Source organism: Myxocyprinus asiaticus, chromosome 4, assembly GCF_019703515.2.
Source record: "Myxocyprinus asiaticus isolate MX2 ecotype Aquarium Trade chromosome 4, UBuf_Myxa_2, whole genome shotgun sequence".
Taxonomy (NCBI): domain Eukaryota; kingdom Metazoa; phylum Chordata; class Actinopteri; order Cypriniformes; family Catostomidae; genus Myxocyprinus; species Myxocyprinus asiaticus.
The window spans coordinates 41,581,520-41,596,632 of NC_059347.1; the positions used below are offsets into that span (position 1 = coordinate 41,581,520).

A 15,113-nucleotide genomic window follows, 5' to 3' on the forward strand; every position below is an offset into this window, starting at 1 on the left:
GTTTCTCCCACTGGCGTTTATATTTCTGTCCGCTTAATTGTCTAATCCTCCTCAGCTGTGTGCAATCAGGCGTTCATTGGCGTGTGGCGGTTGCTAAGGGCGACCGGGCCTGAAGCATCGGCACCTCGCCACAGTAGCATAAAAGCAGTCAATTTGAACACACAGTAACCAGTGTGCCTCAAACTCCTAGCAAAAATAGACAGACATTAGTAAAACATTTGACATTTTTTTTTTTGTTTGGAATGCCACTGTGCTGAATGTTGTGTTTTTTTTTTTGTACAGAAAGAGAGTGGGAGAGAATGTGAGGGGGAGATCTGTGGCCTGATGCCAAAGCTCTCTCTTCTCCAACAGATCTAGAATAGACTAGAACTACTGTACTGTCCTTGCAGTTCACACCAATCCCAGCAGCACAGGGGCCAATGTAGATCAGCACCTGTTATGATGTTGTGTAGTGCATGGACTCATGCTTATTATGGTGTAAGTGGAAGCAATTTACTTGATCTGAATTTCATGACTTAAACATGTGACGTCCACTTATGTTCAGAGGAACGGTTCTTATTAGTATCCTCACTGTTGTTTCCCTGTGTCTTTCATATCTGTTCTCGCCTGTACTTTTCTAAGTAATTTTGGAACTTTACTGCCTACTTGGCAAGAATAGCTTTTGTTGTTGTATTTCTCATTTGGATAGCACTTTACAACATGGTTGTATTTGTTGGTTAATGCTAAAAATAAAGGATAATTCATTCAAAAATGAAAATTCTGTCATCATTTATTCACCTTCTTGTTTTCCCAAGTAAATGATGATCAAATTTTCATTTTTGTGTGTACTATCCCATTAACATGAACTAACAATGAACTTTAACCATTAATCTTAGTTAATGTTAGTTTCTACATACTAATACATGTTTTACGTTAAAAGTTGCATGTTAACATTTATGCATTTTGAACAAACAATTAACAGTAGTATTTTGATAAATCAGCCTGATCTCATTAATATATGTAGCTATTTGTACGTTAATATTTGTAACATTTAAACATATGTTTGTACATTTGGATAGACACTAAAATGTACAATAATGATGTTTTGAAAGCATCTAAAACATAAACATTTTTATGTATTTACAGCTTTAGACATGTAAAATATTGACGAATCCATTACAAATATATTTGTACAATTTTAACTGTTTTAAAGATATTTTAGATCCCTTAACCCTACCCCAACCTCTAAGCGTAACCAATGTACAGTGACAATTTTTATAACAATATATTAATTTATATATATTTTACTGCCACTAATCCTACTCATAAACCTAACCATAACCATTTATTAAGCATATAAAAAACGTAACCGGCAGATAAATTTAATCACAATAATTTATTCAGAATAATGGCAAAGTTCAGTGCAAAAGTAGTCCAAAGGGCGATGCGCTGCATCCAATGTGCTCCTTGGTAGCATACAGTAGCTTTGTGTGAGGTAGAGAGTCAATGAGCATTCGATAGCACTGCTGTAAAACCTGTGTCGTGCTTCTTTAGGTGGCAATTTTTGAATTATGAAAACGAAACCAATGCAGGTTGACGTTACGGCAGGGGCGCTACGGCGGATGTAGACGGAGATCTTTAAATAAAGCTTAATTTGGGTCTATTCCTCACACAAAGCTGTCTGAAGATTTGGATTATAATGAACAAATAAAATGTATTACTTTTATTATTGTTTTATGGTGCTTTGTGTGTGTGTGTGTGTGTGTGTGTTTTTTTTTTTTTTTTTTTTTTTTTGGTATATTCTGAATACTCCTTTTATGTCCCATGGCAAACTAAATTAAAATTAAATGCTTAATGAATGATTAAATGATTACAGAGTTTTTATTCATTTTAAAATTTAAAGGTTTATTCTTGGTTAAAGTGATATGATCCTTTTCAATGAAACATTGTATAGGGCAGCAGAAATCACAGAATGAAACCGTTAAAATGTCATATTATAATTTCAACTGCGTTAAATAACTGTGATGACATTTAACTAATCTCATTGATTATAAATGCAATGAAATTAACTGATTAATTAATACGTTTTAGATGCTGTCAATATGTCATTCTTGTACGTTTAGGTGTATATGCAAGCATAAGAGAATGAATGTTTGCTAGAGCCAAACTTTACGTAAGAATACATACGTATTCTCATGAGATCAGGTTGGATAAATTAACATTAACCGAGATTCATAAATCCTGATTAAAAAAATAAATAAATATTGTTTAATGTTCATGATACCTAATGCATTTACTAATGTAAACAAATATAACTTTACTGTAAAGTGTTATCATAATTTTTGTTGCTTTTGGATAAAAGTCTATCAAATAATTAAATGTAACGTTGGATCTGCACTGTGAAAAAAAATTACAATTAGTATTTAGTCACAATATTTAGTACAATTAGTTTTGTGGTTTTGCAAAAGACATTAAATGGTGGTAAAGGGTTTTGACCTTTTTATACATCCTACTGTATCCTTTAAAAGACCCACTACATAATCAGAGCAAATAAAGATAAGATCTCTGGTCCTGAACGTTTCTTTTGAACGCATAGGGCATCTGATTAAATAAGAAATGTAATTACATGCAAAGGGATATACTGACGTCTAAGTTCTGGCCGTGGACATTTCTGTCCTGTCATGGTTGTAAACACAGCACATACATCCTGTTCTGTACTGTTTCAGTGTGTGGGAGGAACTGCTTTGGGGATCTGTGTCGCACTGAGGTGGTTTGTCAGCTTAAAGGCTTATATCTACTATCTGTACCAGTTAATCAGTCTGACTACAGCATTTTCATGTAATGCAAAGAGCAAGTAGATTTGTGACTCTGGTAAAGGAGAGTCATTAGGGTATAATGTTAATGAGCTCCATGGCTTTCTGTTGGATTATTATACAGTTAAACAACAAGAGTTTAATTCTTGAATTAGTGGTTGTATGCATTTCTAAAGCAGTGGAATTTAAGTTAATTATGCACACCAATAACTGAGCCCAACCGATATGGGATTTTTGAGACCGATACCGATTTTAGAGGGGGAAATTTCACCGATTACCGATATGGTGGCCTATATATATATAATATTTGAGCTGGAATGAAAACAGACCTTTTCTATGTGGATTTTTCACCGATTTTGCACCGATATGACTATGCAAAGGTACTCAGAAGGCTGATTTCTTAAATATTTTTATCAAAGAATATTTGACATTATTATTATACATTGTCAACAAATTCTAGAAATGAACACTGAGAAAATAAAGAATAAATAAAAATACAATAAATAGCTAAATAAACATCAGTACTGTTTAGTATCAGTCAAATGCTGACCATTAAAATAAAGAATAAATAAAAAATAATATAAATAGCTAAATAAACATCAATACTGTTTAGTGTCAGTCAAATGCTGACTATTTTAATACTGCTGAGTCAAGATAAACAGATAACAGTGGTGTTACACCGTATTCTGCTATACAAGTTCAGGGGAAACTTTCACCGGTGGAAAACCAGACTTTTAAATATTACATTTTATAAATGCAACAGCTGGAATTGTTCAGTTGAAGGGGGTACCAAACTGTGAATCCTGAACAAAACAGTTTGGTGAATACATGTTTAATCATTAGCTTCCACTCAGCTGACCACAATAGCCTAGTTTCCATCCACTATTCGCACTATTTTGTTATCGACAAAGTGAAAATGCGTGAACATTTTCTTTGCTAAATTTGCCGTCTTCTGCCGCATAACAAAAAACACTTTGTCATGTAAGTTTTGGTTTATCGCAAAAGAAATCTGCCCTTAAGCCGTTTCCATACAGAAATGTGTGTTTATCGCTAATTCGCCGCCCAGATGTCCCTGATTTTTTTTCCTCTGAAGTTTTGGTAAAATGGGGAGAGTATTGAGACAATTCATTGAAATTAGACAGCTTACTGTCATTTTAATTTCACAAATAAATGCAATCAGAAGATGAGGAATTGCAATCAAAAGGGAGCAGTTGCCCTTCTGATAGCACTGTAATATTGGTGCTGATGTTGCGCCTATCGCAGGTTGCCACCGGTTCCGACCCGAAAGGGAATCATCATGGCCCTGTTCAAGCTGGCAACCTGCACCAAGTAGTGGGGAAATTTTCGGTCTTAGTATAAGGACCATCAGGCGATGTGTATATGCTGTGTTCACAGCTATTAAAGAAAAATGTATGTGGTGTAATATCAGGGTTTACATATGATACATTCCTGATATACAATAGGATATTTTGAACAATCATCTAATCTAAAGCATTGCCATCTCAACTGCATTATACCCATATATTTGTCCCACAACATTTAACGACCAACTGAACTTGATTATCATCTAAAATTAATTTTAGCGTCATAATGCAATTGACATTTTCTGAAGAAGCTCAGCAAATGTGATCCGAGGTAAAGAGGGTTCGATTTAATATATTTCAAAATTTTAAAAGGTTCAAAAGCTCGTTTTCTGAAAGTGAACTCTGCATTGGACAAATAGTTCTGATAGTTTATAGTCTTGAAGTGTAGAAAATGTCATTCAGCCGACTTTACTCGTCTACAGATCAGGGTACAGCTAATTTAAGTTTGTGTAAAGAAAAGGCATATATAGGTCTAAAAATATAATTTTTTCATTTGGTACTTTATTTTTTTAATTTAATGCGTTTTTCGTTTAGTAATTTATTTAATTTGGCCAGCATTTTTTCAAAAGTAAGCTAAACAATAATTTAATAGAATTGGGCTATGTTAGTGTTCCAGAAAAGCACACTGAAGCTTTTCTTCTAGTATTGTGTATTTATTTTTTATTTAAAACCTATATATGTATATATATATATATTATTATAAAACTATAGCTGGCTAACAGCAAACAGACATGATTGACTTGGTTGTCAGGGACAAAGTTAATGTTATATTAGTTATATTGAAAAGGGAAATGATGGGATCATTGTTTATTAAGTTTCTAGTATGTATTTCACAAACTAGTTAACTTACCGAGACACCGCTTAACTCCGCCCTGTCTGCAGAGCCACCATCAGCTCAGAGTCAGCTCTGTAAACAATGGAGTCGGATCACGCTCTGCTGGACAAACTACGTTATGACACCAATTCTAAAGCATTGTTTTCTGCATTATATGTTCTGAAAAAACATTTTCATATCGGCGCATATCGGTAAAATATACGCCGATACCGATATAGCGGCGAAAGGCTAAAATTGGCCGATAATATCAGCCGGGCACTACCAATAACTACCAAAAATCTGTAAAAAAATAAATAAATAAAAAAATCTGACAATGCAAGAAAATCGTGTTTATACAGTATGAGACTTGAAATCATCTTTATTTTTATATATATAAAAATCATTACCATTATTTTTCTTTTCATAAAATCATTATTCTCTGCTTTTGATGTCAAAATATCATGCATAAACAAGAATGCAGGTAAAGGTGTTTACACGTAATGCAAAATTGGAAAAATGAGCAAAAATCTGCACGTGTCGATCGTTTATATTCTTAAACCGTTTATGAGCTTACCCAGATAAGCAAAAGCCGTTTAAGGTGTTTACAGGACCACACACGCTTACTAAACATTATCGGTGTGCAAGAAGATCATGCATGTAAAAGTGCTCATAACCATGTTGTGTAGCTTTGGCAAACAAACTCGAAATATTTTGCATTTCACGGGGTGCGCTACTGCAGTATATAGTTGAATCACAAATGTAGTGAAGAATAACTATTTCATTATTTTAAACAAGAGTTGCAGTTTTGCTGCAGTGAGTCTTTTGAGGTTTTTTTCCCCCATCATTTCATTTTTGTTTTACAATTAGATGGACTATATCAGCCTTACGCAATTTAAAGTGCCATTTACTGCTTCTGTTTTTCTTTTTAATTTCAACAGTCTTCCTGTAAAAGTCCAGGTTGTGGGGCAACGTCCTCTTGTGTACATGTGAAGTCAGGTTGTGGGCCTTGAGATGGCATACTGACGTGCTGTGTGCTGTGTAAACTTTGAGTAAATGCCTCTCTTTGATCCACATATATTGCAAACCTTCAGTCTCTGCAGCGCCAGACGTCAGCTGTCCCTTAGATAGCGTCTGTTTCCTCTGAGGGTTGTGGGAGGTTGAGTCCACTTCCAGTGCTGAATTTTATCACTGCAGTGTTAACTTGTAATTTGTCAAAAACTAAATGAACTTGTGTGCTTGATCTGTAGTTGAGATGCCAGTTCAGTTGGTCAGCGGCTTTTCTCGTAAATCAATCTGTGGTAGGATGTTGGTTAAACTTGCACCTGGGTGCAATAGCATGCCTTCCATAGGAAGTGGTTTTTTTTAAAAAAAATTTTATAATGTGTTATTAACCAAAGTCCTACCAGGGGCCTGTTTTCAGTATATATATATATATATATTATTTAATTAAATCAGGATTAGATTTGTTATCCACAAATCCTATGAAAAAGAAAATTAGGATTACTCCATTAGAATGGCAGAGAATAGAAGTACATCTTCAACCAGTGTACTCCTCTTTTCAACAAAGTTGGGGGGAAAAAGTATTAACAATTAGTATATAAAAATTGGTTCTGGTTCTCTAATTCAGTGTTTCCCAAACTTGAGGTACGAGTACCCCTGGGGGTACGTCAGGTGACAATGGGGGTATGTGAACAAAATTCTTACCATTGTTTTAATTTCATTCAAGCCTAAAATAACATTCAAATCAATTTCAAGTATTTCTCACTGGCAAAAATATTTTTGCACCCTCTAGTATAGATAAATAGCATGCAATGATATAACCATATCTTTTACTGTTAAAATAGTGTATCTACTCATACGTCGAGCGTGAGTGCGCAGCATGCAAGTATCTTTTTTTGGTAGCCCCACACACTGCTAAGTAATGTAGCTAAGTGATAGCTAGCAAAAGATACTTCGCTGTTTTATCAGACTCACACTTGTCAGTTGTCCAAGATTTTAGTTTAATTTTGTTTTTTGCAATTTAATATGTAATTTGTATATAATGTGAGATGCATTGGGCAGCCTGGTCTCATGAAATTCACATGAGCATTGCAAAGTTTTTGCAAAACTGAAATTACATGGTTCGTTCCATGAAAAATACGTTTTTATTTATTTAAAGTCATTATCAGCAATTGTACTCGTGATTTGTGTGACAGTGAATAAAACGCACAGTTATTGTAGCACCTCCTAGTGTTCATTTCACCAGGAAACTGCAGCAATATATAGAAAGTGGCACGTAAAAGTCAGTTTGCAAAAATTTATATAGAGTAATATTCATTCTATGAGACCAGGTTGGCATTAGGAGTTATGATTCTGATGGGATAAGTTCATAAGTTTTGATTACAGATATCAGATGATTTTTTACATTCACACGCAATAATTTTCATTCACTTTAGTTTTTTCAAAATACCTTGTACGAATGTTATCTATGCGTTAGAGAGGGGGTACGCAAAAGGATGTTTGGAGGGCTATGCCACTGTAAAAAGTTGGTAACCGCTGTTTTAATCTGATGGGGCAAGTTGTGTTCCAAGAGTATTGATATTTAGTACACCAATTCTGATTGCTTCTGTGTTTGTATCATTCCACATGTCTGTGTAAGTGGGAGTTCCAACACTGATCCTGCTTTGGCTTTGTTTGGGACTCTTTTTGTTGATGGACAAAATACCTGGCCATATTGTGTCTAAAATGTAGAGTAACTTACAGCCGATTCACAGTAGTGCTGATTTTCAGTACAACAGCACGATTGAGAGATATTGCTGAAAGGTACACTTACAGGTGTCATTGTAAAAATGCACTATTCACAAATGATTAATTTATTGCAAGAATGAAAATATCCAATTAGAAGGGATTATTGAGAAAAAGTGAGTTATATTCGACTGGTCAAATGAGCTCAACATAGCGGCACTCATGAATGTGCGCCCAGCATCATATGTAGAAAGCAGATTTTTCCTCAAAGACAGATATGACAAGAGTCTTCATCTCGTGCATGTAAAAAAAATTTTTTTCTCAAATACTAGTCTACTTTTACTTCTCTCTGTTTAAAAGTTTAGCAAATTGCAAAAAATAACTGTAATGCATTTGGTCTCTTATTCATCATTCTGAGACTAAAATACAGAGAAAAAATATGCTAGATAGAAGAAATAAATTAGTTCAAACAAACAGACAGAAAGAGTGAGACTCATACACCAGTTAGGATTGCACATATCAGTTATCTGCTTTATTGCAAGATTGTGAAACTGAAAGGGCTGTGATTGTGTGTCTGTTGCTGGAAACACAAAGACCGCATGTGTGCGCTCTACCCATTATGAATACAACTAGATGATTCCCTCTTAAGTGACAAAGCCTAGCGGGTTGTGAAAGCGTGCCACTCCGTGCTATTCAGTGGGCTGTGATGACTATCCCCATTGACTTCAATGCTCCACTTTTATGGTTTGTCTCCACAACACAAAAATTAGGCCTCGGATATATGCACAAAGAGTGAAAGACACAGTGACACAGTGCTGCTCACTTGTGGGCAATGATTGTGAATTGTATTATACAAAATTAAAGATAGTTTATAATATAACAGATATTTAGTTCACTAGTTTTACTTGGTTTATAATGCAATTTTTTTTCTAGCACACTTTGTTTCTACTGGTTTCTTTACTTATTGCTCTACTAATCTAAAGGAAAACCATTGTTATATGTGAAAACATGGTTTTTGGTTACTGATGTAACCTCTGTTCCCTGATGGAGGGAATGAGACGTTGTGTCAATGTAGTGACACAAGAGATTTGATCTTGAGAGCCCCAATCACTTTTGCTTAAAATAGAAAAGGCCAATGAGAATTGGCAAGTGGAATTTGCATGCCACTCTCCGCCCTGGACATACGGGTATAAAAGGAGATGACATGCACCACTCATTCAGATTTATGCTGAGGAGCCGATAGAGAGTCCCGGCCATGTCAGCGGCCGGTTCAGCGCCGTGGCAGGAGGGACACAACGTCTCGTTCCCTCAATCAGGGAACAGAGGTTACACCAGTAACCAAGACATTCCCTGTCTGTCACTCACTCGACATTGTGTCAATATATTGACACTAGGGGTTCCTATTGGAAACGCCGCAGGCGCTTAACCGTGTCACCAGGTACGGAAGAGTGGACACAGGCAAGCTGCTGCGTGCCTCGCAGCGAGCGCTCAACCACGTCGTGACCTTCCAGCTAGTTAGGTAAGGCATCTCCCTAGTCCCGTTAAGGGGGGAGGAGGCACTTACCCAAGGAGGCCACCGGCGGAGCCTTACCTGATTGCTGTTAAGCGATTTCCTGCCGTGCACTTTCTAGAATAACACTGGGAAGTGCTCTTCCCTCTCGAGGAGGGGGAGCACTACGGAGACCACATCCTACCGGAGGGAGGTTAACGTGTAGAATACCTCACATGGACTTACAAGCGGGTAAGTTCACATATGGAATGATACCATCGGAGGACCCTATCTACAGAGAGGGTACGCAGCAACAGTGGCCGAGGTAGAGAGCTTTGGCAAGGGGAAACACAGGGTTCACCTAAGGGGAAACCGAAAAGTGGAAACTCATCATACAGGATTACCAAGGGGGAATCACCATGCATGGAGCACTGAGCACGAGCACACGGGTGCACCAAAAAGGGGCATACCACAAGTACTGGGCTTGGTGCCATTACTCCTCCGCTGAGTTTGTCACCGAACAGTGCTTAAGAATTAAAGAGGCGTCCGGGGTTCACCGGATACGGGGAACTGTTGTGGACAAAAAGGCACACATTATCACCTTTTGAAAAAGGGTACACCCAACCGGCCACCCGGTCTACCTGCTGTTACAGCGTAACACCCGGGTCTTCCCCACGGGAAGAACACCAGTTCGCGATGTGACGCCACTTCAAGGCATACAGCCGCCTCGTAGATGGGGCTCTGGCCTGAGTGATCGTATTCACCACCGCTGGTGGAAGACCCGCTAGGTCTTCCGTGTGCCATCCAGGAGCCAGACGTGGAGATTCCAGAGGTCTGGCCACGGGTGTTGGAGCGTGCCCTGCCCCTAAGAAGGTCCTGCCTCAGGGGAATGCGCCAGGGAGGTGCTACTGCCAGGAGTATCAGATCCGAGAACCAAGTCCTTTTGGGCCAGTACGGTGCAACGAACAGGACTTTTTGCTTGTCCTCCTTGACTTTGCACAGAGTCTGTGTAATGAGGCTCACTGGAGGAGACGCATACTTGCACAGCCCCCGAGGCCAGCTGTGTGCCAAGGCATCTGCGCCGAGGGGGGCCTTGGACAGGGAGTACCAAAGGAGGCAGTGAGAGGACTCTTGGGAGGTGAACAGGTCTATCAGCGCCTCCCCGAATATCCAAAACCAGCTGGACTACGTGGGGGTGGAGTCCCCACTCCCTGTGGAGCCTTACCTGCCATGAGAGCACGTCCGTTGCACGGTTGAAGACGCCTGGAAGGTGAGTGGCTCGCAGAGACTTCAACATATGCTGACTCCAAAGGAGGAGGCTGCGGTCGAGTTGCGACATGCAGAGTGAGCGAACACCGCTGTGTTGTCGGTCCAGACCAACACATGCTTGCCCTGAATCAACAGCGAAGCCTCCTCAGGGCCAGCAACACCGCCAGCAACTCTTAAGCAGTTGATGCCCGTTGCACACGGTGCCCAAGTTCGAGGTGTCTGTTGTGACCACGACGCACCTTGAGACCTGCTCTGGGGGAACATCTGCCCATAGAAATGTGAGGTCCAACCAAGGGCTGAAAGTCTGACGGCACTGTGGCGTGATGGTCACACACCGGGTGCAGTGGTGCCATGCCCACCTCGGGACTCGAGTCTGTAGCCAGTGCTGAAGCGGTCTAATATTCATCAACCCGAGGGTGAGAAGCGCCGCCGAGGATGCCATGTGTCCCTGGAGCCTCTGAAATGATTTCACTGGCACCGCCACCTTCTGCCTGAAGGTCAGCACTGACTGAGCATGCTCGGTTGTAAGACGTGCCGTGAGAGTGACCAACGCCATACAGAGAAAAGAGATGCTCTGCACAGGGGAGAGCTTGCTCTTCTCCCAGTTGACCTGCAGCCCAAGTCAGTCGAGATGCTGAAGCACGAGGTCCCTGTGTGCACACAATAGGTCTCGCGAGTGAGCTAGGATTAGCCAGTCGTTGAGATAATTGAGAATGTGTATGCCCTTCTCCCTCAGCGAGGCCAGGGCAGCCTCTGCGACCTTGGTAAAGACGTGAGGGGACAGGGACATACCGAAGGGGAGAACCTTGTACTGGTATGCTCTTCCCTCAAAGGCAAACCGAAGAGAGGGTTTTTGTCAAGGAAGGATCGATATGTGAATGTACGCGTCCTTCAGGTCGATGGCCACGAACCATTCCTGATGGCGTACTGGCGCCAGGATGCGCTTCTGCATTAACATCCTTTAAGGCTTTGTTCAAGGCATGCAGATCAAAGTTTGGGCGCAACTCTCCCCCTCTCTTGGGCACGATTAAATAAGGGCTGTAAAAGCCCTCGCGCAAATCTGCTACGGGGACGGGCTTTAATGCTCCCTTCGCCAGAAGGGTGGCAACCTCCGCCCGGCAGATGGAGGCACCCTCGCCCCGCACCGTAGTGGAGAGGATGCCACTGAACCTGGGCGGGCGACTGGCAAACTAGAACGCGTAGCCGAAGCGAATAGTCCTAATGAGCCACCGCGAGGGGCTGGAGAGCGCTGACCAAGGGGGCACTCAGGGATAGAATACTCACCATGCACTGGCCCAGGTGATCTCTCCAGCCCCACCATTGCCCCTGGGCCAGCGCGTGGTGAGTATTCTATCCCTGAGTGCCCCCTGGTTAGCGCTCTCCAGCCCCTCGGCCCTGGCCCGTCTGGGGTTCTTGGGGGCCGACTGACGGGCAGGTGGAGCCGACTTCCCATGGGAGGATTTCTTTCTCTGAGGCTGGCGTACGGACTCAGATGGTTCGGGAGCCGGGGCTGGCACCGCAGGGAAATGGCAAGATGTGCACCTCGGTCTGCTTTCTCACTGTCGAGAATTGATGGGTGAAATCCTTGGCGGTGTCGCCAAAAAGCTCCCCTTGGGAGATTGGCGCATTGAGAAAGCGGACTTCCTCGGCACCATGCATCTCCGCAAGGTTGAGCCTTTCTTGGACCACAAGAATGGACATTGTCTGGCCCAGGGCACGCTGTGACCTTTGTCCGCCCGTAAGGCAAGGTTGTCGCAGTATGCAGTTCCTACATCAGCCCTGGGTCGGGTCTACCCTCGTGTAGATCTTTCAGCGCCTTGGCCTGGTGAACCTGCAGGACGGCCATGGCGTGCAGGGCGGAAGCGGCTTGACCCGCGGCCTTGTAAGCCTTTGTTATTAATGAAGAAGAAATCTTACGGGCCTTGGAAGGGAGCCTTGGTCGGTCGCGCCAGGTGGCTGCGACCTTTGGGCATAAATGCACCACTACAGCGCACTCTACCTGGGGGAGCTCGACATATCCCTTAGCCACTCCGCCGTCGAGGGTAGTCAGGGTGGACGAGCCTGCGAAGCGTGTACGGGCAGAAAAAGGTGCCTTCCACGTCCGCTGATATGCGCTGTAAAATCCAGCAGCATAAGCAAAAGGTGAGAGGACGAACACAAGCATGCATTCGGGTCCAAAGAAAAAATCTGAATGAGTGGTGCACGCCATCTTTTATATTATGCAAATTCCACTCGCCAGTTCTCATTGACTTTTTCTATTTTAAGCAAAGGTGATTGGGGCTCTCAAGATCGAACCCCTAGTGTCACTACATCGACACAACATCGAGTGAGTAACAGACAGGGAACCTTTATTTCATGTTGCAAATGTGGCAATAACCTGTGTGGTTTTATACTTTAGATGCAGTGCCTAAAATGATAGCTGAGGCCCACCATAGATACAGGTACATTGTATTGTTGTAAAAGGCTACCATTAAAGTCCATTAAGGAAATAGTTCATAACATTACATGCATACCCCCTTTCCACCGTGCTGATTTTTGTGTCAGCCAGAGCTGTTTGCAGCTGGGGAAACTGAGAACTGATCTCAGTACCATGGTTGGTCATTTTTCCACTGACTTGAGAACCAAACAATGATCTAACTGACCATAAACTATTGTTGGGTTCGAGTTCACCTTAGTCTAGTCCGAGTTAAGTCCGAGTCTTTAATCATTCGAGTCAAGTCTGAGTCCAAAAGGGCCGAGTCGGACTCAAGACCGAGTCCATAACAGGCCAAGTCCGTGTCGAGTCCGAATTAATCTGTTCATGAATCTGAATTAAAATTGTAATCGTTAACTCAATATCAATATTTTAAGCTTATTTTAACCTTTACAACTAATAAAAACAATTTGTCAATGTAAATGTAACAAAAACACTGTTGCATTTCATATTCACATTTTATGATTGGTATCCTGCTGAACAAACTTCAAATTGGTTTCAGAATGAAAGCATATGCTTTAGGTGTATGAAGACAATACTGTCCTTCAAAACTGATGTGAAGTATCAAATACACAGAATGTATGATAGTACTATCTGTAGAGAGCACATCATTATGAAGACAAAGCCAAATCCCAGACATTTAGAGGCAATTTTGAAATCCCAGCCAGATGCTTTTTTTCGGGTCTGAAAAAGAGGACATGTCTGAGAAAAAGAGGATGTATGGTCATCCTATTTTATGTATTTGTTTGCTTGTTTGTTTGTCATTGCATCACAAATGCCATGGACTCGGCTGGACTCTGAGTCAAGGCCAAGTAAAAATGCATCTGAGTCCGTGACAAGTCCAAGTCCATTCAAATTGGACTTGTGACTTGGACTTGAGTCCGAGTCCGAAGTCGAGTACCCCAACTCTACCATAAACAGCCTACAAACAAACACAGCGCATCTCTGTCTTTGCTTACAACAAGGCTGGAGCCGTTGTACAAGTCCAATGCAGATGAATAAGAAACAATTGAGTAAAAGATCTCAATACAGTATATCAATGTTTTAAATCACAATACACTAAACATTAAGAATCTAGAACAGTTACTCATAGTTAACATCTTAATAAACCTCAGAAAAATGCCTGAATTAAAAGTATAAATAACCTTAAGCAACTTTCTATGCATCCAGATCCTGCTCAAATACAGCTCAGAAGTAATTATTCCAATACCCTGTTCTCTTCAAAGAAAATTACCCACCATTGTGAGAGCTTCAGAGGGCTGAGAGGAGATAACAGTCATTCAGAACTAACTTTTTAAGTCATTCTGTTTAGAACGAGCCTACAGCATAGATTGTTCTCCATTCGAAGAGCCCTGCATATGGATCATCTATACTGTTGAGAACACAGCCATGAATGCTGAGCTGATGTAGGGGGAGGGCACGTTCTAGCTCCAGAAAGCATTTGACTGGACAATTCCTCAGACATGGGCTAAAAGTAACACAACTTCAGTTTTGATTTCATGGACTCTTAAAGTTTCTCAATGATGCCACAGCATGTCTTTAACAGTAAATTGCAGTCTTGTTTGTACAGTGTTGATGTGCAGCTCTCTTGCATGTTTTACTGGAAAAAAAAACTTGAAGTCAGTCAGCCTCTCACTTGGATGGGTCAGACTTTTATACATGCTGGGCTATTTTACGATCTTGAGTGGATTTTACCTCCACTTTCATACCCTACCAGAGCAGACAAGAGCTTTCCTGCTCATTGAGCTAATTGAGTACTCATGAGCTTTAAATCAGGCTCCTGTACAGATTCAATTTCATCCATACACAATAACAAGCTGCTGCTACTTTGCCAATTAAAGCTTTGTACTTTATTAACATTTATGAGTTTTGGACACCTTTGAAAAACAGATCTTTGAATAGTTTATTAAAGACCCCATGAAATCAAAATTGGGAGTTTTGAGTCCATGTCTATTTGCTTTGAAACAACTATATTCTAGTGTACTCTTAAAGCATAGTGCACTCAAGTTGACAAAATTAGCCATTTGCAGTTATGCACATTTAAAATTTGCAGGCTTTCTCTCCTGGAAAAATGGACATAAAATATTGATGACTCAGCTTGCACAGATTTTTGTGCAATCAGATGATCTCTAGAAATATCCATCCTATTCTAATGCCACCTACAACCAACTAACAAGGAGCAAACATC

At 40.8% G+C, this 15,113-nt stretch overlaps 1 protein-coding gene across 3 annotated transcripts in view; it reads left to right on the forward strand.

Annotated features, from left to right (window-relative positions):
• Positions 1–15,113, forward strand: part of LOC127439615 (dual specificity testis-specific protein kinase 2-like) — a 38,593-nt gene that overhangs the window by 7,030 nt on the left and 16,450 nt on the right. Inside the window, exon 2 of one of the 3 annotated variants that reach the window (XM_051695812.1) lies at positions 283–477. The exons of the other annotated variants lie outside the window; for them this stretch is intronic. Within the exon in view, the coding sequence (XP_051551772.1) occupies positions 456–477 (22 nt within the window). The 5' untranslated portion in view covers positions 283–455. The remainder of the gene's footprint in view (positions 1–282; positions 478–15,113) is intronic. 3 annotated transcript variants of the gene reach the window in all.